The sequence below is a fragment of the Bombina bombina genome, chromosome 8, assembly GCF_027579735.1.
Source record: "Bombina bombina isolate aBomBom1 chromosome 8, aBomBom1.pri, whole genome shotgun sequence".
NCBI lineage: Eukaryota > Metazoa > Chordata > Amphibia > Anura > Bombinatoridae > Bombina > Bombina bombina.
Window position 1 is genome coordinate 165,657,586 of NC_069506.1, and position 27,663 is coordinate 165,685,248.

The window sequence follows — 27,663 nt, forward strand, 5'->3', positions numbered from 1 at the left end:
GGAACATTGCTGCATGACATTGGTTCTACCAAAGCTAAGTGCATTTGTTGCAAAAGTGTAGAAATTATTCCACCAAATGTCATTTGTAATAGTTGTCATGATAAACTTTTACATGCAGATAGTGTTTCCATCAGTAATAGTACATTGCCAGTTGCAGTTCCTTCAACTTCTAATGTACATAATATACCTGTAAATTTTAAAGAATTTGTTTCTGATTCTATTCTGAAGGCTTTTTCTGCATTTCCACCTTCTAGTAAACGTAAAAGGTCTTTTAAAACTTCTAATTTAGCTGATGAAATTTCAAATGACCAGCAACATAATAATTTATCCTCTTCTGATGAGGATCTATCTGATTCAGAAGATCCTTCCTCAGACATTGACACTGACAAATCTACTTATTTATTTAAAATAGAGTATATGCGTTCTTTATTAAAAGAAGTGTTAATTACTTTGGATATTGAGGTAACCAGTCCTATTGACGTTCAGTCTAATAAACGTTTAAATGCTGTTTTTAAACCTCCTGTGGTTTTCCCAGGGGTTTTTCCTATTCCTGAGGCTATTTCTGATATGATTTCTAGGGAATGGAATAAGCCAGGTACTTCTTTTATTCCTTCTTCAAGGTTTAAAAAATTGTATCCTTTACCAGCAAAATCTATAGAGTTTTGGGAAAAGATCCCCAAAGTTGATGGGGCTATTTCTACTCTTGCTAAACATACCACTATTCCTATGGAAGATAGTACTTCCTTTAAGGATCCTTTAGATAGGAAGCTTGAATCCTATCTAAGGAAGGCCTATTTATATTCAGGTCATCTTCTCAGACCTGCTATTTCTTTGGCTGATGTTGCGGCTGCCTCAACTTTTTGGTTGGAGAATTTAGCGCAACGAGAATTGGATCCTGACATATCTAGCATTACTCGCTTACTGCAACATGCTAATAATTTTATTTGTGATGAAATTTTTGATATTATCAAAATAATGTTAGATCCATGTCTTTAGCTGTATTGGCTAGAAGAGCTTTGTGGCTTAAATCTTGGAATGCTGATATGACACCTAAATCTAGATTACTATCTCTTTCTTTCCAAGGTAATAATTTATTTGGTTCTCAGTTGGATTCTATTATTTCAACTATCACTGGAGGAAAAGGAGTTTTTTTGCCTCAGGATAAAAAACCTAAGGGTAAATCTAAGGCTTCTAACCATTTTCGTTCCTTTCATCAGAATAAGGAACAAAAACTCAATCCTCCTCCCAAGGAATCTGCTTCCAGTTGGAAGCCTTCCTCAAATTGGAATAAATCCAAGCCATTTAGGAAACCAAAGTCTGCCCCTAAGTCCGCATGAAGGTGCGGCCCTCATTCCAGCTCAGCTGGTAGGGGGCAGATTAAGGTTTTTCAAGTATTTTTGGATAAAATATGTCCAAAATCATTGGATTCAGAGCATTGTCTCTCAAGGGTATCGAATAGGATTCAAAGTAAGACCTCCTGTGAGAAGATTTTTTCTCTCACGCATCCCTGTAAATCCAGTAAAAGCTCAGGCTTTTCTGAAGTGTGTTTCAGACCTGGAGTCTTCAGGGGTAATCATGCCAGTTCCTCCTCAGGAACAAGGTTTGGGGTTTTATTCAAACCTATTCATTGTACCAAAGAAAGAAAATTTGTTCAGACCAGTTCTGGATCTGAAAATTTTGAATCGTTATGTAAGAGTACAAACTTTCAAGATGGTGACTATAAGGACTATTCTGCCTTTTGTTCAGCAAGGACATTATATGTCCACAATAGACTTGCAGGATGCATACCTTCATATTCTGATTCATCCAGAACACTATCAGTTTCTGAGATTCTCTTTTCTAGACAAGCATTGCCAATTTGTTGCTCTTCCATTTGGCCTAGCAACAGCTCCAAGAATCTTTTCAAAGGTTCTGGGTGCCCTACTATCTGTAATCAGAGAACAGGGTATTGCGACGTTTCCTTATTTGGACGATATCTTGGTACTAGCTCATTCTTTACAGACTGCAGAATCTCACACAAATCAACTAGTGTTGTTTCTTCGGAAACATGGTTGGAGGATCAATTTACCAAAAAGTTTCTTGATTCCTCAGACAAGGGTCAACTTTTTAGGTTTCCAGATAGATTCAGTGTCCATGACTCTGTCTCTAACAGACAAGAGAATTGGTTGCAGCATGCCGGCACCTTCAGTCTCAGTCATTCCCTTCAGTGGCTATGTGCATGGAAGTTTTAGGTCTCATGACTGCAGCATCGGACGCGATCCCCTTTGCTCGTTTTCACATGAGACCTCTACAGCTTTGCATGCTGAATCAATGGTGCAGGGATTATGCAAAGATATCACAATTAACCCTTTAAGGACACAGCTTTCAGTTTGCTCAATGAGGGGTTTGGAAATCTCAATAGGCGAGATTACCAATAAATATTTTAGAACTCCGTGCAATTCTCAGGGCTCTTCAGTTTTGGCCTCTGCTAAAGAGAGAACCGTTCATTTGTTTTCAGACAGACAATATCACAACTGTGGCTTATGTCAATCTTCAGGGTGGGACTCACAGTCCCCAAGCTATGAAAGAAGTATCTCGGATACTTGCTTGGGCGGAATCCAGCTCCTGTCTAATCTCTGCGGTACATATCCCAGGTGTAGACAATTGGGAGGCGGATTATCTCAGCCGCCAGACTTTACATCCAGGGGAGCGGTCTCTCCATCCAGATGTGTTTTCTCAGATTGTTCAAATGTGGGGTCTTCCAGAGATAGATCTCATGGCCTCTCATCTAAACAAGAAACTTCCCAGATACCTGTCCAGGTCCAGGAATGTTCAGGCGGAAGCAGTGGATGCACTGACCCTTCCTTGGTGTTATCATCCTGCTTACATCTTCCCGCCTCTAGTTCTCCTTCCAAGAGTGATCTCCAAAATCATCATGGAACAGTCTTTTATGTTGCTGGTGGCTCCAGCATGGCCACACAGGTTTTGTTATGCGGATCTGGTGCGGATGTCCAGTTGCCCGCCTTTGCTATTTCCGTTACGGCCGGACCTACTATCTCAAGGTCCATTTTTCCATCAGGATCTCAAATCATTAAATTTGAAGGTGTGGAAATTGAACGCTTAGTTCTAAGTCATAGAGGTTTCTCTGACTACTATGTTACACGCTCATAAATCTGTCTCTAGAAAGATTTATTGTAGAGTTTGGAAGACTTACATTTCATGGTGTTCTTCTCATAAATTCTCCTGGCATTCTTTTAGAATTCCTAGAATTTTACAGTTCCTTCAGGATGGTTTGGATAAGGGTTTGTCTGCAAGTTCCTTGAAAGGACAAATCTCCGCTCTTTCTGTTTTATTTCACAGAAAGATTGCTATACTTCCTGATATTCACTGTTTTTTACAGGCTTTAGTATTAAGCCTGTCATTAAATCAATTTCTCCTCCTTGGAGTCTTAATTTGGTTCTGAAGGCGTTACAGGCTCCTCCATTTGAGCCTATGCATTCTTTGGACATTAAACTACTTTCTTGGAAAGTGTTGTTCCTTTTGGCTATCTCTTGTGCTAGAAGAGTTTCTGAGCTATCTGCTCTTTCTTGTGAGTCTCCTTTTCTGATTTTACATCAGGATAAGGCAGTTTTGCGGACTTCTTTTCAATTTTTACCTAAGGTTGTGAATTCTAACAACATTAGTAGAGAAATTGTTGTCCCTTCCTTATGTCCTAATCCTAAGAATTCTTTGGAGAGATCCTTACATTCTTTTGATGTGGTAAGAGATTTGAAATATTATGTTGAAGCTACTAAAGATTTCAGGAAGACTTCCAGTCTATTTGTTTTATTTTCTGGTCCTAGGAAAGGTCAGAAGGCTTCTGCTAGTTCCTTGGCTTCTCGGTTGAAACTTTTGATTCATCAAGCTTATTTGGAGTCGGGTCAGGCCCCGCCTCAGAGAATTACAGCTCATTCTACTAGATCAGTTTCCACTTCATGGGCTTTTAAGAATGAAGGTTCAGTTGATCAGATTTGCAAAGCGGCGACTTGGTCCTCTTTGCATACATTTACTAAATTCTACCGTTTTGATGTATTTGCTTCTTTGGAAGCAGTTTTTGGTAGAAAAGTTCTTCAGACAGCTGTTTCAGTTTGATTCTTCTGCTTTTGATTTAAGTTTTTTTCTTTCAAAGATGAAATAAACTTATTTTTGTTTTGGGTTGTGGATTAATTTTTTCAACGGAATATGGCTGTTTTTATTTTTATTCCCTCCCTCTCTAGTGACTCTTGAGTGGAAGACTCCACATCTTGGGTATTGATATCCCATATGTCACTAGCTCATGGACTCTTGCCAATTACATGAAAGAAAACATAATTTATGTAAGAACTTACCTGATAAATTCATTTCTTTCATATTGGCAAGAGTCCATGAGGCCCACCCTTTTTTATGGTGGTTATGATTTTTTGTATAAAGCACAATTATTTCCAAATTTCCTTTGTTGATGCTTTCTACTCCTTTCTTTATCACCCCACTGCTTGGTTATTCGTTAAACTGAATTGTGGGTGTGGTGAGGGGTGTATTTATAGGTATTTTGAGGTTTGGGAAACTTTGCCCCTCCTGGTAGGATTGTATATCCCATATGTCACTAGCTCATGGACTCTTGCCAATATGAAAGAAATGAATTTATCAGGTAAGTTCTTACATAAATTATGTTTTTTGCTATAGTTTGCACATAGACACAGCAACAGTAACACCTTAGATGGCAGACACACTTAGTAGCATTAGCACCTTATGTCCTGGGTATATAAAAAATGGTTTTAACCCTTTTACCTGACAGATATCAACATTACCGCTTACTGACTAGACATTTATTTTGCATGCAGATACATTTGCAATGTAGTGCATAGTTGCTGATATAAAATATGTATAAAGAAATACCTTTTTGTCCCTTTAATTACTAGATCTAAACTAACATTTGTCAAATTGACCAAGGCTGAAAAAACTTGGGATCATGAAAAGGTTAAACTGCAATTCAATTTTTGTGTTCAGCATAATTTTAAATTCCTTATATAGTTAAATACAATTCAGTATCCCTGCAAGTATTTACCTTCAGCTGTGAAAGCTAATATAAGAAACTTTTTATATAAGTATCTATGGTACACAGTGTGGAAGAATCTACAGAAGACTTTCCTTAGCAAATGTATTTTGGACAAAAACAACCAATGGAATCCTACAAAAGAGGGATAATTTATATTTCCTCTATACCTTATATTTTTGTCTGTATTAAAGGGATATAGAACTCTATCATTATTTTCCCATTAAGGGCCAGATTACAAGTGGAGGGCTAAATATATTATTTGTGTAATTTGAGTAATACCAGCGCACACTAATATGCGCTGTTATTACAAGTTGACAGCAATGCAAATGCAATTATCGCAAATGGCGATTGCAGAAGGACATGTTCTCAGATTGTAGCAGACCTACTCTACAGAGGGCCCTGGTGCAAAAAAATGTTGGCCCCTTAAAGGGACACTTAGGTCAAATTAAATTTTCATGATTCAGATACAGCATGCAATTTTAAACAACTTTCCAATTTACTTCTATTAAAAAAATGTGCACAGTCTTTTTTATATTTACACCTTTTGATTCACCAGCTCCTACTGAGCATGTGCAAGAATTCACTGACTATACGTATATGCATTTGTGATTGGCTGATTGCTATCACATGGTACTGGGGAAGTGGAAATATACAAAACTTTGAAATTTGTTACAAAAAAATCTACTACTCATTTGAAATTCAGAGTAAATGCTATTTTATTGTCTTGTTATCTTGCATTTGTTGATTATGCAAATCTACTGTGTTTACTGGTCCTTTAAAGGTAACTCATTTCTAAGCAATAGTCATAATATACACGCTGATCTGTATAATTTTGAGTATATACAGATTTATAGATACTGCACCCAGGGCCACTCTTAGCATTTGCGGGGCACTGGGCAAGATTCATTTGTGGGGCCCCACTTCCAGCCCCCTTATTCCCCACACCATGTATTCCCTGTAGTTCTGCACTACAGAATGTGACATATCTTTGGGTAAGCATCCCCAAAAATGTGTGAGCAGTGACCTATGGCCACAACTAATGCCTCAGCCTAGCACACAATGTTCTCTTGTCCAAATTACCCCTGGCCCAACTTTGGATTAGCAAATATTTAGAGAGTGCGTAGAGATCACTCATCATTACCCAGTTCCATGAAATGACCTCATAGCTGTCTGTGTCCTCAATCACGGCCCAGAGCATGCTCAGAAAAGCGATTTGGACTAGTCTTTCGTTCTCATACAAACACACCAAAGCAACAACACAGCAACATACAATTATAATAACTTCCAGTCACAAACAACCCTCCCCCTCAAGCTAAACATTATTGCTGGCTGCCTTGAGAATGTGAACCCTATAATTCTTGTGGTCTCTTCTGGTACCTTGGCTTTTGTAGTGTTTGTTCTTCCTGATACGACCCTACGGTCACATCTTGTGTGTGTTCTCAGATATGTACCCCCCTTAGTCGCACCTGCTGGGCCCCCAGAGTGGCGAACCTCTAGGTCCCCACCTGTCACACCTGCAACCTTTGCCACCCTGACAGTTCTGCCACTGCGCTTGCCACATCATCAGCAGGACAGCCCAGGGTCCCACAAAGCATGAGGCCCGGAGCTGGTGCCCCAATCGCCCTGCCCAGCAGGCGAGCCTGACTGCACCAATGGTAGTTCCATCCCTGAGTATACTTTACATGAGCTTGCACCACTCTGCACACAGATTGGTTTCCACAAGCTCATTTACATCTGTTCCTAATTGGCTGCAGCAAGAAAGACCAGGATCATTGATTCCACTAAGCTTTAGACAGGATGTATCATTATTTGGAAAACCTTATAAATTGGGCTAAAAAAAGAAAGTGTTACATTATTTTAAATCACTTCTTTTGCAGTTCTTATTTGTAATTATTTGTCAACATATACTTAGCATTTACTGTCCCTTTAAATGTTTGTTTTCTCATTCTATATATTTTTATATTATATATTTTACCATATTTCACAATTAGACTTTCTGTTTATTTTTCATATTTTTAACTTTTTTTGTTTACTACTTGAATTGTTTTTTTTAAATAAATGGTCCTGCTATGCAGTGCAAATCTTTGGAAATAACTTATACAATATGTCACACACAGGATGTGTGTGTTTTATTGCAAGTAACACTGCAATCATTAAAAGGTGGTGCAATAAACCAGGGATGTACAGAAAGCAATATTACTTCTTCAGAGATGACTAGAATAATGCCAACCTTATTCATAATGAAAATGTCACTGCAGTATACACCTAAAACAAATATCTAGAATTTGATTTAAGGGAAACCAGTGGTTATTCAGGAAAAAAAAAGATAAACTAATGTTGAAAATGTGTGCCACACATAATAACTACTGATAATGTATGTGCTACTGATAGTATTTATATTAGCCCATGTTGTGCTTGCTTCCACAAAAAAATACATTTTTAGTTGTAATCTTAAAATCATATTAGACTTAAATGGATATGAAACCCAAAAAAATATATTTTGTGATTCAGGTAGGTGTGTGGAGCATCACATGGCAGGAAATAGTGATGCCATCTATTGTTCTTCCATATGGATAACATTCTTGCCAAACTGCTGTCACATAGGGGTCAATTTATCAAGCTCCGTATGGCGCTTGATGCCCCTTGTTTCTAAAGGCCGCTGCTCCTTAACTTGTCCGCCTGCTCTGAGGCAGACTGACACCCTGCTAGCGGCCAATTGGCCGAGAATCTGCAGCGGGCGGCATTGCACCAGCAGTTCACAAGAACTGCTGGTGCAATGATGGATGTGCGGCGGACATGATAAGCTACATCGTATCATGTCCGCTTGCACATTAATAAATATACCCCATAGTGTCATTTTTCCATTCTCTGTTCCACTCTTCTGCTCTATCCTATATTATAAAAGGCCAGGTATGTTTGCCCGACGCAGTCATGCTCAGTAGAGATGGCAGCGCGAGACAAACATACCTTGCCTTAACCCCTTAATAACCAGCACTGATGTGCAGTAGAGTCTGCATGACACAAGCACGTGGACATCGCTGGCCGTTAAGCCCTTAAAGGGACATAATACTCATATGCTAAATCACTTGAAACTGATGCAGTATAACTGTAAAAATCTGACAGGAAAATATCACCTGAGCATCTCTATGTAAAAAAGGAAGATATTTTACCTTACAATTTCCTCAGCTCACCAGAGTAAGTTCTGTGTAAAATGTTATACTCAGCTGCTCCCAGCTGCAGGTAAAAAAATAAAAAAAAATGAAGAAATGAACAGCAGCCAATCAGCATCAGCATCGCTGAGGTCATGAACGCTCATGAGATTTCATAGTAAGCTTCCTTTACCTGATTGGTGAAATAATATGAGAGTGCACAAAGCTCATCCTTTCAGTTGTCCCGGGACAGACACACTAATATGCTGCTTAGAATTCCTTTACAATGGGAGGTGGCTACTGAGGAACTTTTGAGGTAAAATATCTTTCTTTTTTACATAGAGATGTTCAGGTGATATTTTCTAATCAGCTTTTTACAGCTATGCTGCATCACTTTCAAGTGTTTAAACATTTGGGTATTATGGCCCTTTAAGGACCAGAGTTGTGCTGTCCTTGGCCCCTCTCTGCCGCAATCTAGCTACGAGTGGGGCAGTGCAGAAATAGTCTTGCAGAGGTGCTGTAGCAGAGAGGAATAGAGATAGAGGGAGGGGGCGGGACCGCTGCAGGGAAAAAAATTGTTCTGAGGGGGGATGAGGGAGAGGGGATCCGATTGGATGGGGGGATCAGAGGGGAGGGAGAGGTGGGTAAATGAGGGAGGGAGGGCTTTAACACTAGTTATTAATATAAGGGTTAAAAAGTATTTTATGTACTCCAGGTCTGCATCTAAGGTCATTAAAGTTATACTGGTGGCCCATCGTTGGCATACTAGTTAAAGTTAAAGATCTCAGTTCTGATTATAAGAAGCACAAATATATATTCATACTAAAAAGTAAATTAACAGAAGTGTCAAGGCTTTGATGAATGGAATAATTTTGTAATTAATGTTTGACTTAATCAGAAATGTGTTAAATGATTTCAGCAGGAAAGAAACCAAACAGTCTGGATTAGAATAGACACATAATTGTAAAAAGATGAGAAACGGGAAGGTTGTAGAGTAAAAGTCTGAGGCTGGTATGTGAGAATGTGAACATGACTATGTTTTTAAATGGACATTACACTCAAATGTTTGATGCATATTAAAAGGCTACTTTTAAAGATGTTGGTTTATTTTTTTTTGCCAGAAGAAATGTAGAGTAAAAGCTGCAAAAAACATTTTGCTGTATTTGTTGGGTATTTCCTGCTAATACGATAAAGATATTGACACGATATCGATACTGAGTTTATGCATATGTATATGAGACTGGACTATGAAAGAATTACTTGTGAACAGCTTATAAATATTTTGGGAGTCAAATTGATATAGGTGCATCCAGAGTCTACCCAAGAGGGTAAATTTGTTCAGTCTGTTTGACAGTGTTTGGCCACACCAGACTCTGTAATACTTGACTAGCACAAGCTGAGCTCTAGGGATTTGCACTATATCAAAGAGTACATAATTTAGATATACTCTACAGTTAACATATTGCGATCACCACTTATTGGAAGTACAGGTATACCTCACTTTACAGCGCTTTGCTAATACAGTGCTTTGTGGAGCTGAATTTTAACCTCCAAGGATTTTTAAACAGTGCTGTAATCATTGTGAGATTGAGAGAAAAGTGACTGCTACCATTTTGTTATGCTTAGTTCACTCTGTTTACATCATTACAGTGCAATCTGTGTCTCAGTGCTATAGTCTGGCAAATTGTACTACAGTAATTGTCACTATTTTACAGGTACAGTATTTCTTGAATGCTAATTGAATACTGTGCTGTGCTAGTGTTAAACTAAAAGTAGCACTATTGCACCCCTAATATATGTTAGTTTAAACATGTTTTCAAGTCTTTAAACAAACTGGCAAGTGAAAAGAAAGCTAAAACTGCCTTGTTTCACTTTAAGGCAGTTTCCACTTTACAGCGGGGCTCCGGTCCCTAACCCGCTGTATGAGCGGGGTATACCTGTATACTGTTTATTACTAACTGACAGTATACAAACTAAGATGGAAACTTGTCTGGAGAAGAGGACATTTTTTTTCACTTAAATCCCTACAGGAGAGGGATAACAGTACACAGGAATTTGACATCATCTTTTGTACTGATAGATCCAAATTCCCACTTGGGAAGTTGTTTGAGAAGATGGAGTTCCTTTTAATTAAAGAGAACAAATTAAGATGGGACATTTGGACATTAAACGAATATCATACATTGGGGATAATACCTAGGGGCCTAAGGCTCAATAAATTAATGCTCATTAAGGCTTATCATTTTGTTAGCTTTAAATCTAGGGCTCTTGATACCATTAGCAAACAGATAGAGGCTATACAGGTTGAATTAAATCTTAGAAGCACTACTTTGGAGTACCCTAAATATATGGTATACTACAAAAATCGATAGCAGAGGCTAAAGCCTTGCAAATTGAGGTTAAACATAACAAGTATTTAAGGGATCAGTCAGACTATGACAATAATAAAATCTATGTGTGGAGTAGAAAGGAACGTTTTGAGAGTAGAAGGGCCTATAATAGGACAAATTGGAGAGTCAGATGGAATAGAAATAACACATGAAATAATATAAATAATAAAAAGGTTACTTTCACAGAAAGTGAGGCAGAGTCCTATGATGAGAGCTCTGCATCTGGAGGGGAGGAAAATATAGCATTAAATGAGTCCACTGCCCCTGAAACCCCTAATGTCCCATTGGTAGTAAGGCCCAAAGAGAAAGCTAGCAAAGGTGGGCCACCAATCTTAAAGAAACAAAGAGGGTCAAAGTACACACCAGATGATGTAGTAATACCAGTAACTATGACAGGGGGTCCCAGCTCTTCCATGAATATGGAGGATAGACAGAGCCTGGAACAGGTTTTTTTCCATTCCCCACAAAAAAACAGAAGGGAGTGGGGGGGAGAGGAAGAGGAGGTCAAAATTTCCAACAGGGACAGAACAGATACCCAGTCAGGAGAGGGAGATACCAGAGCAAGTATCAATAATGAATAGTGTTATTAATTTGTCACCATATACATTATCCGATAGAGTGCTAAAGGTGCTCAATCTTGGATTAGGCATTGAGCTATCCAGCAAATTCAATCTGTTTAATACCTTGGTGGATATCTATAAATTAATCAGAGAATTAACACTAAAAACGTTTTTCTATAAGGATGATCAGGTCACTGAGATTGAAGGGCTAGCCTCACCATCTGGAGGGCAAGTATCAAATGAAGCACTTTCCTTTGGTGAATGTTGTGACCTTGCATCCTTGGAATCACTTTTTCCAGAAGGCTCATCTCCAAAAGACCTGCAGAATGTAATGTATCCTACCTTCAAAAATAAAACTAAATTTTACCCTATACATTATAGAGGGACAACATTGAAAACTTTTAAAAAAAACGAGTAGAACGAGATCTGACTATGCTACATCAGACCACCCCTGTGGGAAGACATAATCTAAGTAAAGAGAAGATTGTCTTTAAGAGTCTTCAAGAAAACACTGAGTTGGTCATTCGCAATGCCGACAAGGGGGGGTCTGTTGTAGTTATGTCTAGATCCCAATTTATTAAGTTGGGAAGAAGAGGATATGTGGCTCACTATTTATGTGAAGGCCCTTTATACCTCCATACCCCACAGTAAGGGACTTGAGGCTTTATAATTTTTTTCTATCCAGAGATACTGGGTACCCCAGAGAGTATGTGGAGTTCATTCTTAGGGCCGCTAGGTTTCTTCTTACACATAATTATTTCTCCTTTGAGGGGGGTTTCTATCTCCAGAGACGCAGGACAGCAATGGGCGCAAAATTCGTGCCTTCCTATGCCAACCTCTTTATGGGGTGGTGGGAGCTGTCCTGCGTCTATGGGGATGGGAACCCCTTCAGGGGAAATATATGCCTGTACAAGCGTTACATAGATGATTTCCTTCTGGTCTGGAGGGGAACAGTAGAGAGTGTCCTAGAGTTTGTGAATTGGATTAATGTAAATGATTTTGGACTTGAGTTCACTTTTGAATTCAACAAACAAGAGATTACTTTTTTGGATTTAACCCTCAAGGGCATACCCGGTAAAGGGATTGTCACTGAGGTTTATAGGAAACCAATTACGCGCAACACTCTCCTCCATGCCAGGAGCAGTCATCCTGGACAGGCTTTTCGCTCTGTTGCCAAGGGTTAGTTCACAAGGCTGAAAAGGAATTGTACAACACAGCAGCAGTATGAGGAACATGCTGACCTCTTGGCAGAGCGCTTGAAGATTAGAGGTTATAAATATAGTCTCATTCAGGGGGTAAGGAGGAAAGTGGGAGCCACCAAGAGACAAGACCTCCTGATTAAGAAAAATAGGGGGACAGATCAGTTTAAAAACAGAAAAGGGGCATTTTTTTTGTCACAGACTACAGTGATCAGTACCACAAAATTTGTGGGGTGGTGCAAAAACACTTTAAACTTTTGGCTGCGGATGATGCCCTATCTGATACTGTACAACAGGGCTGTTTAGAAGGGGCCTCTCATTGGGTAACATCCTAGCACCTACGCAACTAAAAAATCAAACAAAGAGAGGATCGGAGCTCTTGGTTAAGGTTCAAGGGAGACTTCAGGTGTAGTAACTCTACCTGTATAGCTTGTGATCACCTCACAAGTGGGAAGGCTTTAGAAGCTATGTCACCAACAAAACTTTCAATCATAACAAGTGTATGAATTGTAGAACAGTGTATGCAGTGTATTTAGCAGGTTGCACCAGTTGTTGCCTACAGTATGTAGGTTTAACAACTAGGGAGGTACGTTCATGTGTACGTGAACACCTGTCTAATATAAAATCAGGTACACTCACTACTCCAATGGTTCAACATTTCAATAGGGTCCACAACAAAGATCCTTCCAGTTTCAAATGGACCATAATTAAAACCATTGGCGATGATAATAGAGGAGGTGATAGAGACCATACATTAGAGACCATACATTAGCCAAGAGGGAGGTATTCTGGATCTTCCATCTACAGACCAGATACCCAAAAGGTCTTAACTCAGAGTTTGACCTTATAAATTTCTGGCATAAAAAATAAAAATATATTTTAGGATATACTTTTTTTATATACTTCTTGGTATTAATGAAAGTGTTAGAGATACATATACTTTTTGCAGAAAATGTACATCTTATATAAATACAAGTTATAGCATATATAGATATGACCATATATAAGCTTAAAGGGACAGTATACACTCATTTTCATATAACTGCATATAATAGACACCACTATAAAGAATAAGATACTGATATAAAAATCCAGTATAAAACTGTTTAAAAACTTACTTAGAAGCTCTCAGTTTAGCTCTGTTGAAAAGGTAACTGGAAAGCCCACTGCAAGTGGGAAATAAGACACTCCCCCCTCCCCCTTCTTTTGCATATGAAAAGACCCTTTACACAAACAAGAGCAAGCTGGAGTAGGTAGTTGATGGTATTCTCATAAAATTTTGGGGCTTAGTTAGGAGTCTGAAAATCAGAGCAATGTTATTTAAAAAATAAGCAAAACTATACATTTTTTAAACTGTATGGGCTATATAAGTAGGTCATCTACAAAACATTTATGCAAAGAAAAAATTTGTGTATAATGTCCCTTTAACTCGTCCGCCACCTCTTAGGCGGCGGACAGCAATCCGCCGGATTGCATATGATCGGGTTGATTGACACCCGATCAATATTTTAGATTAGTTAATGTGATTATTATTCACATCTAGCATGTCCCATGGGATAAGGCTAACACCACTTGTATGTGTATATATATATATGCACACATGTAGATACCCTTGTATACCTGTAAAGTGGCTGAAAGCAATATGAAACTAATAGTATAGATTTACAGTGTCATCAAACATATAGATAATTTGACACAATTGTAATAACAATAGTGTGACCCAAATAGTAATACAGCTTTAAGAAGTGTACCTAAGTTGGATAGCCTATATCATTAACCTATTAACCAATAGGATGTTATTAACTAATTTTTAAGAAGCCCACAGCTCAGGGGTGTATAGAGCAAGCTATGAGTACGGCATTGTAGCCGAAACGCGTAATCTGCTTACGAGATTGCTATGGGCTTTGTTTGTATGCTGTAACCATGTTACCATGTTTTAATGAGAATAAAAGGGAAGTTTTACTTTAACTTCTTGCTGCATCTCCGAATTAATTCTAAATTTCCTGCTAATACTCTGGGGTATTTCTTGACAATGTCTCTTCAAAATTTTGACAGTTATTTCAATATGAAAGGGTATGTCTTGTATGAATGTCGCCATTGGGTATTCAGTGAATTCTTCTCTCACTGACATTGATCTATAAGGCAATGGCTTCTTAGCTATGTTAAATATAAGATATCTGTTGCCTTACTCTGAATTAAAAAGCAGGGTAGTGGCAGAAATGGTAAATTGAGTTAAAGGGACAGTATACACCAATTTTCATTTAACTGCATGTAATATACACTACTATAAAGAATAATATGCATAGATACTGATATAAAATTCCAGTATAAAACCATTTAAAAACTTACTTAGGAGCTCCCAGTTTAGCTCTGCTGAAAAGGTTAGCTGGAACACCCACTGAAAGTGGTTGTATACCAAAAAGAAAAGACACTCCCACCCTCCACCTTCCTCTGCATATGAAAAGACTCTTAACACATACAGAAGCAAGCTGGAGTAGGTATACTTCAGTATACTTCTAAAACTTTGGGCTTGGTTAGGAGTCTGAAAATCAGTGCAATGTTATTTAAAAATAAGTAAAACTATACTTTTTTTATTGTATAGGCTATATAAATGGATCATCTGCATACCATTTATGCAAAGAAAAATCTTATATATAATGTCCCTTTTAACATGCTATGGATAATATAGAAAGTAATGTATGTGATGAGGTCCCATAGGCAGAGGTTATACAGGAGAGATTCCTGGGACACACCTAGCCAGAACCAGATGATGAGCTTTGACCAAAATAGCAGTTGGAGACAAAGTTGGCATTTCAAGTCTAGAGTTTTTATACTGATAGCAAATAGTAAGTTCCCAGAGCTAGTGAGCAGAAGGGAATTGAAAGTAGGCAAAAACTGGCCAACATGTAGGTGAAAATTCCAACAGTTCTTCTTGAATGCCAAAACATGGTGAAATCCAGTCCCTGGAGATATCTTTCATTCTAACCAGTGAGTTTACTTTACTGTCACAAACCAAACATGAATATTTTTTAAATGCATTTACATAACTATTTAAAAAGCGCATTTACTGGATGTTCTAGAGGTTCGTGTTTCATTACATGTATTAGGCACCTCACGTAACTATAGATATTAATGGTAGAAACAGCCACTAGTAAAATGCTGAATAAGACGGGTGAAGCGATTCTCAATACATTTTGAACATTATCTTGCATTTGCAATTAGGCCCCTCGGTAACCTCCCTAGCTTCTATGAATCTAGGTCAATGTTATCAAATCTGTCCAAAATAAATCTTTATAGGGTAGCATACAATTGTAGCACACAACGAGCCTAAACATTACTTTGTAAATATAAAATACCTTATTCATGAAGGTTAGTTTTGCCTCATGATTCAGATACTTTACTCATTTATTTGTATAGTAATTCTGTATAATAGTTTATTTAAAGGGACATTTTGGTATACAAATAAAATGCCCCATTTCTCCTTATTTAATATGTGCAAAAATGGGTTAAATACATAGTCAAAGCTGAGCTTCTGTTCCACTCCAGAAGATGATACAGCTGATAAACATTTAGGAACAGGGATACATGTGTATCATCCAGTCACTGGCTGTATCCTCATCTGGAGCAGAATAGGGAGTTAAAACACTTACGGCTAGATTTAGAGTTCTGCGGCCAAAGGGGTGCGTTAGCTACGCTGGCTTTTTTTCTCCCGCACCTTTTAAATACTGCTGGTATTTAGAGTTCACAGAAGGGCTGCGTTAGGCTCCAAAAAGGGAACGTATAGCATAATTTACCGCCACTGCAACTCTCAATACCAGCGTTGCTTACGGACGCGGCCAGCTTAAAAAACGTGCTCGTGCACGATTCCCCCATAGGAAACAATGGGGCTGTTTGAGCTGAAAAAAAACCTAACACCTGCAAAAAATGGCGAAACACTTCCTAAGTCTGCACCTAACACTCTAACATGTACCCCGAGTCTAAACACCCCTAACCTTACACTTATTAACCCCTAATCTGCCGCCCCCGCTATCGCTGACCCCTGCATATTATTATTAACCCCTAATCTGCCGCTCCGTACACCGCCGTAACCAAAATTATACCTATGTACCCCTAATCTGCTGCCCCAAACATCGCCGACCACTATGTTATATTTATTAACCCCTAATCTGCCGCCCCCAACGTCGCCTCCACCTACCTACCTACAATTATTAACCCCTAATCTGCAGACCGGATCTCACCACTACTATAATAAATGTATTAACCCCTAAAGCTAAGTCTAACCCTAACACCCCCCTAAGTTAAATATAATTTAAATCTAACAAAATAAATTAACTCTTATTAAATAACTTATTCCTATTTAAAGCTAAATACTTACCTGTAAAATAAACCCTAATATAGCTACAATATAAATTATAATTATATTGTAGCTATTTTAGGATTAATATTTATTTTACAGGCAATTTTGTAATTATATTAACCAGGTACAATATCTATTAAATAGTTAATAACTATTTAATAGTTACCTAGTTAAAATAATTACAAAATTACCTGTAAAATAAATCCTAACCTAAGTTACAATTAAACCTAACACTACACTATCAATAAATAAATTAAATAAAATACCTACAATTATCTACAATTAAACCTAACACTACACTATCAATAAATTAATTAAATACAATATCTACAAATAAATACAATGAAATAAACTAACTAAAGTACAAAAAATAAAAAAGAACTAAGTTACAAAAAATAAAAAAATATTTACAAACATTAGAAAAATATTACAACAATTTTAAACTAATTACACCTACTCTAAGCCCCCTAATAAAATAACAAAGCCCCCCAAAATAAAAAAATGCCCTACCCTATTCTAAATTTAAAAAGTTCAAAGCTCTTTTACCTTACCAGCCCTGAAAAGAGCCCTTTTGCGGGGCATGCCCCAAAGAATTCATCTCTCTTGCCTGTAAAAAAAACACATACAATACCCCCCCCCAACATTACAACCCACCACCCACATACCCCTAATCTAACCCAAACCCCCCTTAAATAAACCTAACACTACCCCCCTGAAGATCATCCTACCTTATCTTCACCTCGCCGGGTATCACACCGATCCGTCCTGGCTCCGATGTCTTGATCCAAGCCCAAGCGGGGAGCTGAAGAGGTCCATGATCCGACTGAAGTCTTCTATCAACGGCATCTTCAATCTTCTTTCTTCCGGATCCATGTTCATCTTGCCGACGCGGAACATCCATCTTCACCGACGACTTCCCGACGAATGACGGTTCCTCAGAACAGCCAATAGAATGCGAGCTCAATCTGATTGGCTGATCGGATCAGCCAATCGGATTGAACTTGATTCTGATTGGCTGATTCCATCAGCCAATCAGAATTTTCCTACCTTAATTCCGATTGGCTGATAGAATCCTATCAGCCAATCGGAATTCGAGGGACGCCATCTTGGATGACGTCCCTTAAAGGAACCGTCATTCGTCGGGAAGTCGTCGGTGAAGATGGATGTTCCGCGTCGGCAGGATGAACATGGATCCGGAAGAAAGAAGATTGAAGATGCCGTTGATAGAAGACTTCAGTCGGATCATGGACCTCTTCAGCTCCCGCTTGGATGAAGACTTCAGCCGGATCATGGACATCTTCAGCCCCCCGCTTGGGCTTGGATCAAGACATCGTAGCCAGGACGGATCGGTGTGATACCCGGCGAGGTGAAGAGAAGGTAGGAAGATCTTCAGGGGCTTAGTGTTAGGTTTATTTAAGGGGGGTTTGGGTTAGATTAGGGGTATGTGGGTGGTGGGTTGTAATGTTTTGGGGGGGGGGGTATTGTATGTGTTTTTTTTACAGGCAAAAGAGCTGAATTCTTTGGGGCATGCCCGCAAAGGGCCCTTTTCAGGGCTGGTAAGGTAAAAGAGCTTTGAACTTTTTTAATTTAGAATAGGGTAGGGCATTTTTTTATTTTTGGGGGGCTTTGTTATTTTATTAGGGGGCTTAGAGTAGGTGTAATTAGTTTAAAATTGTTGTAATATTTTTCTAATGTTTGTAATATTTTTTTATTTTTTGTAACTTAGTTCTTTTTTATTTTTTGTACTTTAGTTAGTTTATTTCATTGCATTTATTTGTAGGTATTGTATTTAATTAATTTATTGATAGTGTAGTGTTAAGTTTAATTGTAGGTATTTTATTTAATTAATTTATTGATAGTGTAGTGTTAGGTTTAATTGTAACTTAGGTTAGGATTTATTTTACAGGTAATTTTGTAATTATTTTAACTAGGTAACTATTAAATAGTTATTAACTATTTAATAGCTATTGTACCTGGTTAAAATAATTACAAAGTTGCCTGTAAAATAAATATTAATCCTAAAATAGCTACAATATAATTATAATTTATATTGTAGCTATATTAGGGTTTATTTTACAGGTAAGTATTTAGCTTTAAATTGGATTAATTTATTTAATAAGAGTTAATTTATTTCGTTAGATTAAAATTATATTTAATTTAGGGGGGTGTTAGTGTTATGGTTAGACTTAGCTTTAGGGGTTAATACATTTATTATAGTAGCGGTGAGATCCGGTCGGCAGATTAGGGGTTAATAATTGTAGGTAGGTGGAGGCGACGTTGGGGCGGCAGATTAGGGGTTAATAAATATAATATAGGGGTCGGCTGTGTTAGGGGCAGCAGATTAGGGGTACATAGGGATAATGTAGGTTGCGGTGGTGTACAGAGCGGCAGATTAGGGGTTAAAAAAATATGCAGGTGTCAGCGATAGCGGGGGCGGCAGGTTAGGGGTTAATAAATATAATATAGGTGTCGGCAATGTTAGGGGCAGCAGATTAGGGGTACATAGGGATAACGTAGCTGGCGGCGGTGTACGGAGCGGCAGATTAGGGGTTAAAAATATTTAATAGAGTGGCGGCGATGTGGGGGGAGCTCGGTTTAGGGGTACATAGGTAGTTTATGGGTGTTAGTGTACTTTAGAGCACAGTAGTTAAGAGCTTTATAAACCGGCGTTAGCCCAGAAAGCTCTTAACTACTGACTTTTTTCTGCGGCTGGAGTTTTGTCGTTAGATTTCTAATGCTCACTTCAGCCACGACTCTAAATACCGGCGTTAGAAAGATCCCATTGAAAAGATAGGATACGCAAATGGCGTAGGGGGATCTGCGGTATGGAAAAGTTGCGGCTGCAAAGTGAGCGTTAGACCCTTTCCTGACTGACTCCAAATACCAGCGGGCGGTAAAAACCAGCGTTAGGAGCCTCTAACGCTGGTTTTGACGGCTACCGCCCAACTCTAAATCTAGGCCTTAGGGCCAGATTACGAGTGGAGCGATAAAGGGTTTATCTCGGGTGTTTGCGGGCGTTGTATATATGTGTGTGTATGTGTATATATATATATATATATATATGTTTATATGTGTGTACATATGTATTTACAGACATGCACATATAAACACAAACATACATATATAGACATATATACAGTATATATATATATATATATATGTGTGTGTATGTGTGCATTTGAGCCCTTTGCAGTTATGTAGATGAAAACATGTAAAATCATATTTATGCAATATTCATATTTCATAAAGTGTTATACTGTGTATTTACTGTAAATATTTTCACATTCCCATATTTCACATAGCAGAATATGTTCCATGCATTTATATATAGGTATAGACATGTGAAGGAACATAAATGTGAACGTTCCTATGTCTGAATTAATGTGAGCACAGCCGGACCCAGAACAGGTATGACATAACTTCCAGTATTACAATGTCATGTATGGCAGTTTCAACGCATTTGAAAATGTGAGTTATTTTGTTTTTATGTTGTATTTCTTTTATGTTATAGATATTATGCCCTTGACAAACGTCTGATTATAAAACCAAAATGTTGGGATCGTAAATAATCCGAATATTCCTGAAATAAATATTTAAATTTGAGACTGTGTGCGTGGATGTGTGATTTATTGTATTTAATGAGGACCAGGCACCCGCATTTTGCAGAATAAGGGAGTGCAGTGGCAAGTTACATATATAGGTATAGATATATATTGTACCAAAATACCATCAGATATACAGTATGTAGAAATATGTATTTATGAATAAATATAACATATTCTTCTATGTGAAGAACATTGGAATCTAAAATATTCATATTTTTATGTCGGGTCGGGTTTGTGCACTTGAGAATATATGATCGTGTTTGCTCACGAGGAGGATGTTAGTTTGTTTTTTTTTTTTACCATTTTTTTTTTGCTCCGTTGACTTCTATGGGGAAATACGTTATCGCAAGATATTCTAAGTTCAGCTTTTTTTACTTTCAAATTGGTAATAAAAACGCAACCCGACGCGTGCAAAAAGCCCACTTCTAGCGCAGTTATTGCTCGAGGGGGAGCGTTAAATAGCACTCCACTCGTAATCTTTCCCATACTAAATGGGAATGTCTAATAAAAAATAATGCTTTAATGAACTAAAACATTTTATTTTAACTTTATACTGTCTCTTTTAAAAGCTATTTAAAGGGACAGTAAACCTTAAAAATAATGTTATATAATTCTGCACATAGTGCAGAATTATATAACATTATATTAGCCAAACATTATAAAACATAATGTACCCTATTAATTTTTTTTAAAAAACCTCTGTTTTACAGACCCGCTCTCTGTACTCTGCTGAGCGGGTCTGTTATATTTACTCAGCGCATCGGGCCAGCTATATAGTCACAGCCCGGCCCGACCGCGGCATAAGACTAAGTGCAGCTCGCTCCTGCTCTGTCTGACAGCAGGAGCGAGCTGCACTGTGTATAATGGCGCGGTCGGGCCTGGCTGTGACTATACAGCTGGCCCGATGCGCTGAGGAAATATAACAGACCCACTCAGCAGAGTACAGAGAGCGGGTCTGTAAAACAGCGTTTTTTAAAAAAAAATGAATAGGTTACATTATGTTTTATAATGTTTGGCTAATATAATGTTATATAATTCTGTACTATTTACTGACACTTTAATGTTATCCCTTGCCATTGTTTTTGACTGTGCCCCACATATGCTCCTATTTTATTGCCCTGCATTTGTTTTATTCAAGGCATGCATTTTTTTAAAGTGTTTCTACTTATAAATTGATTTTTATTTTTATTTTTTCGGTAATATTGCATTTTACTTTAAAGTTAAAGGGACAGTCTACACCAGAATTTTTATTGTTTACAAAGATAGATAATCCCTTAATTACCCATTCCCCAGTTTTGCATAACCAACACAGTTATATTAATATATGTTTTACCTCTGTGATTACCTTGTATCTAAGCCTCTGCAGACTGCCCCTTATCTCAGTGCTTTTGACAGACATGCAGTTTAGCCAATCAGTGCAGACTCCTAAATAACTCCACGTGAGTGAGCAATATATTATCTATATGACAAACATGAACTAGTATTGTCTAACTGTGAAAAACTTTCAAAATGCTCTGAGCTAAGAGACGGTTTTCAATGGTTTAGAAATAGTTTTAGCCTAACTTTTCAATAATAGCTCCAAGTAAACAAAGCAAATTTGATGATAAAAGTAAATTGGAAAGTTGTTTAAAATGGCATGCCCTATCTGAATCAAGAAAGTTTAATTTTGACTAGACTGTCCCTTTAATTTATTCCCATTGAATATTCAAAAAAAAAAAAGAAAGGAAAAAAGGGAAAAAACAAAACAATTCTGCAATATGCATTAACAATTATTTTCAATTAAGATTTATTTACAAAGTTGGTAACATCTGTCAGAATTATAATGCAAACAAATATTAATACATTTAGCATCACATAAAGTGATTTGTCATTAAAGGGACATGAAATTCAACATTTTTATTCTACGTTTCAGATAGGGAGTATAATGTTAAACAACTTTCTAATTTACTTCATTTAGCAAATTTGCATCATTCCTTCGGTATTCTTTATTGAATAAGCAGCATTGCAATACAGGAAGCTAGCTGAACACATTCAGTGAACTAATGGCAAGATGCATATATGTGCAGCCACCAATCAGCAGTTAGTTTCCAGTAGTGCATTGATGCTCCTGAGTCTACCCAGGTATGGTTTTCAACAAAGGATAGCAAGAGAATAATGCAAATTAGATAACAGAAGTACATTGTAAAGTTGTTCAAGATTGCAAACTCCATCTGAATCATGAAAGAACATTTTTGGGTTTCATGTCCCTTTAAGAAAAGATAAATAATTAAAACATTCCTTCGAAATTAAGTAAATATTCTTTTAAATTGGATGTCTAGTTTCTTTAAAAGGACATGAAAGTCAAAATTTAAAAATGTATTTGAATAGACCTTTTAATTTACTTCTATAGTGAAATACAATGCACTACTGAGACTAGCTGGTGATTGGTGGCTACACACATATGCCTTTTGTCATTGGCTCATCAGATGTGTTCAGTAGTGCATTGCTGCTCGGAAACGGAATTTAACTATTTGTAGGGGTTAAACAAATATTTAAATGCGAGTAACAGTGAAATAATACTAATTAAAAAAAATAGAACATTTTCCTTTTGCATGTTCACAACCTTTTAACTACGTTATCTAAAATCAATAACAAGATATAAAAAGAGAAATGTCATGTTCAGTCTACTACTAGATTTATAATTAAGGAACAATTTACTACTGTACTGCTGAGCTATATTCACTAATTAATTGTTTTTGTTCCTTTGTAGATGGAATGAACCACATTACATATAGTTCAACCTGCTCCACTTAATTTGATTTATTCTGTTTTTAATATCACTTTTTAAATACGTCTTGGGCCTCCGTTTTGCAGCCTGCGCTCACTTTCATTTAGAAAATAAATATGCTTGTCTCATAGAAAACCCCCCCAGATAAATACAAAATTAACAGGAATGTTGGTAGAGCATTAAAAAATATTCCTTTAAATGGTAATTAATCCCAAAATGAACCCTTCCTTGCATGAAATGGTTACCTAAGTAAAATAAAACAAAATTGCATTACACAATAATTATTTATTTTGCTTGTGCTTGCTGTAAAATGACTCTAAACGTTGTGCTTTTTCCTCTCAACAGAAAAAAGGTTATTGCCGTATTGGTCCAACAGAGAATGTTCCTTTAAATCTACATCTGAAGAAGAGACCTATGAGGTTTTGAAAGCTTATGTAATAAAAAAATAACAACTTAATTTTGTTGGTCAATTAAAAGGTATCACAATCTATTAAAGGAATATGCTTGTTCCTTTCCAATCAGTGCCTCCATGATGCTTAGATATGGTAAATTATCCAACAACCAACATTCTACAAAGTCGCTGGTTAGATCGTCTCATTTATGTACTGCAAAAGAAACTAGGTGCATACATTCCACCAGACTTTTCAAGGTGCCTATTCCTGAACTGTTCTTGAGTTGCAAATTACTGTAAATTTTTATTAAAAATGAAGTGTTAATTATTATTTTTTTTATTTTTTTTTGCAATTCATTGTTTAATTGCTGATATGGGTTATGCACATATGTAATAAAATCACTTAATGTTCCTTTAGATGACATTTCACATTTCACTCAGAACTAAATTGGTTAATGTTTCAGGAACAAGCGACCATAACTGAAGCAATGTTTATCGCACCGTATACACCAAGTAAACATTTGTTCTCCTGAACTGTTAACAGTTTGACTAATGAGAACTCAAGGGGAGCTCGCGGCATGTAGAATAGCCAGTAAATCAGACTGCAGATGATTAAAATATAATGCTGTCTTATTAAATATTCATAAAGTTGGAAAAGAAGAATCACTACAACTTGTAAAACTCATTGCAAAAAGACATCATGGAAGATAATGTAATTTGTCGGATACCCCCAGGGTTCCATTAACACTTTCATAGTTAAATGTATTGATCTGATGTCTTTACTACTAAAATATCTTCTATACAGTTTGCAGTTCATCAGTCATTCAGAGATGGTGTTTCCAAGATTCAATTGAAATTCGTGGAAGAGGTACGTGGCTCACTGTTTCCATTTCCTATAGTTTAAATTAAAAAAAAAATGGTTTAGTTATTACTTCAAATGAAATGCATAACAAGAATAAATGCTCATTTATTTTACCACCAAAAATACACGTGATGTTATTCCTCATATACAGTCCTAAATAGATTACAAAAATATATGTGGAGGATCAAGGGGTATTTAATTAAGAAAATAACCTGCTCTAAATTAATAAACAGTTTGTTCTTGAAATACTGCTTTTTCATGTTAAACTGATAAGTGATAAAAGACCCTTAGTGTACAATGCAGCATGTTAAAGGGACAGTCTACAATATAATTTTTGTTTTAAAATATAGATAATCTCTTTATTACCCATTCCCCAGTTTTTGCATAACCAACAAGGTCATATTAAAGGGACACTGTAACCAAAATTTTTCTTTCGTGATTCAGATTGAGCATGAAATTTTAAGCAACTTTCTAATTTACTCCTATTATCAAATTTTCTTCATTCTCTTGATATCTGTATTTGAAATGCAAGAATGTAAGTTAGATGCCGGCCCATTTTTGGTGAACAACCTGGGTTGTCCTTGCTGATTGGTGGATAAATTCATCCACCAATAAAAAAGTGCTGTCCAGAGTACTGAAACCAAAAAAAAGCTTAGATGCCTTCTTTTTCAAATAATGATAGCAAGAGAACGAAGAAAGATTGAAAATAGGAGTAAATTAGAAAGTTGCTTAAAATTGCATGCTCTTTCTGAATTACAAAAGAAAAAAATTGGGTGCAGTGTCCCTTTAATATTATTTTTACCTCTGTGATTACCTTGTATCTAAGCATCTTCTGACAGCCTTCTGATCACATGACTTTTTATTTATTATCTATTGACTTGCATTTAGTACTTTGTTGTGCTAACTCTTAAATAACTCCTCGGGCATTAACACATTGTTATCTATATGGCCCACATGAACCAGCAGTTCCCTGTTGTAAAAAGCTAATAAAAAAGCATGTGATAAGAGGCTGTCTGTAGTGGCTTAGACCAATCAAAGAAAATGAGTACAGCACCAGCTCAAAGTGGGTTTACCAGAGTGCAAGGGTAGTCATAGGATATGGTCTCTGCTCAACCCTATTGAAGTCCACACAGAAAGAATGAAGACACAGCACCTCTGTATTCTTGGCAACCAAATGCTCTTTATTAGGGTACATTGCTGTTTTTTGGGGATGTCACCCTAATAAAGAGCATTTGGTTGCCAATAATACAGAGGCGCTGTGTCTTCAGTCTTTCTGTATAGTGGCTTAGAAACAGGCAGGAATTTAGAGGTTTAAATGTTATAAAGTATATAAATATAACAATTTTGGTGGTGCAAAGCTGGGAAATGGATAGTAAAGGCGTTGTCTATCTTTTTAAACAATAACAATTTTAGTGTAGACTGTCCCTTTAAGGGCTAGATTACAAACGCTCCGGAAATTAACCTGAGATTAGATCTTTAGTTAATTTTCTAAAAGTGCCCCAAATACCCTGAATTTAGAGGTATTATAGTTTATATTTAAAACAAAAAGTAGCATTTTTTTTTTAATAAAAAACTGCACTAGGCAGTTTTCTGTCTTTAAAGTTGGCGGCTGTGGGGTGTTAGAAAAAAAACGGCACTGGAAAGTTCCTTTACATTGAGGTCTATGAGAACTGTGTGTTCCCAGTAAATATATATGTTTATGCTTATATACATATATATATTATATTTACAAATTGCTGCGCTACTTACCCCCTGAGCTGCACAAGTTATCATGTCGTGTCTCACAGCATGAGAACGAGGCTCCCATTGAACCCAATAGAAACACTTTCCCGTAAGCACAGTGCTTCTCAGCAATGCATTGCATTCCACTTGTAATACTATTAGTAGCGCACATTCGCATGCGCTGGTATTACTAAGTGGATTTTTTTTCAAGATAATTATATTTAGCGCTCCACTTGTAATCTGGCCCTAAATGTAAGATGACTGTGTGCACACTGATCTAAATTGAAAGTATCTAATATAAGTCATTTGTAAGCCTTCATTTCAGGGTTGGGAGTATGGAGCAGGTAAGAATTGTAATGTTATGTTGTTCCTTAACATAAAATATTTAAAGAACATGAAAGTCAAAATTAAACTTTCATGATTCAGGCAGAGCATGCAATTTTAAGAGACATTTCAATGTTCTTCTACTATCATGTTTACTTAATTCTTTTGGTAGCATTTGTTGAAAAGCATAACAAGGAAGGCTGTTGAGCACCAAATCACTACTGGGCTACCAGTGATTGGTAGCTATCACCAGATGTGGTCAGCTGTGTCCCAGTAGTGCATTGTTGTTCTTGAGCTGACTTTAACTATGTTTTTAACCCCTTTGCAGGCATAAAAAACACAGTTATATGCAACCAATAGGGCAACACTAAAATGCTCTAACACATTGAAGACTGCCTCTGATCTCAGTGCATTTTGACAGTTTTTCACAGTTAGATAATGCTAGATCATGTGTATCATAAAGAAAACATTGTGCTCACTCTCGTGGAGTTATTTATAAGTAAGCACTGATTGACTAAAATGCAAGTCTGTCAAAAGAACTGAGATAAGGGGGCAGTCTGCAGAGGCTTAGATACAAGGTAATCATAGAGGAAAAAGGTATATTAATAGAACTGTGTTGGTTGTGCAAAACTGGGGTAGGCTGTCCCTTTAAATAGAACTGCGCAAATAAATACATATTTTGTACTTATGTGGGACACAGTACATGTTTAATTATTGTAAATAAGCGACCTAAATGTATAAGGTTAGATATTTTTCAATCACACAAAAATAAATAAAGCACAATCTAGCAGTGCAACAAAATGTGTAGAACATTTTATTAAAAGGGACAGTCTGCAATAGAATTGTTATTTTAAAAAAAGATAGATAATCCCTTTATTACCCATTCCCCAGTTTTGCATAACCAACACTGTTATAGTAATACACATTTTACCTCTGTGATTACCTTGTATCTAAGCCTCTTCTGACAGCCCCCTGATCACATGATTTTTTATTTATTATCTACTGACTTGCATTTAGTACTGTGTTGTGCTAACTCTTAAATAACTCCTCAGGCGTGAACACATTGTTATCTATATGGCCCACATGAAGTAGCAGTCTTCTGTTGTGAAAAGCTAATAAAAAAGCAGGTGATAAAAGGCTGTCTAGTGGCTTAGAAACAGGCAGAAATTTAGAGGTTTAAATGTGATAAAGTATATTAATCTAACAATAAGGCGTTATCTATCTTGTTAAACAATAACAATTTTAGTGTAGACTGTCCCTTTAGGTGCCTTCCAGCAGAGATGA

The 27,663-nt window shown here is 37.0% G+C and overlaps 1 protein-coding gene across 1 annotated transcript in view; it reads right to left on the reverse strand.

The window, feature by feature from the left end:
- Positions 1 to 11,338: 11,338 nt before the first annotated feature.
- LOC128638908 (G-protein coupled receptor family C group 5 member C-like) overlaps positions 11,339 to 27,663 on the reverse strand; it is a 31,946-nt gene continuing 15,621 nt past the window's right edge. The window contains exons 3-4 of the mRNA XM_053691037.1: positions 12,224 to 12,345; positions 11,339 to 11,471 (exon numbers count right to left, since the gene is read on the reverse strand). Of these exons, the coding sequence (XP_053547012.1) occupies positions 11,339 to 11,471; positions 12,224 to 12,345 (255 nt within the window). The remainder of the gene's footprint in view (positions 11,472 to 12,223; positions 12,346 to 27,663) is intronic.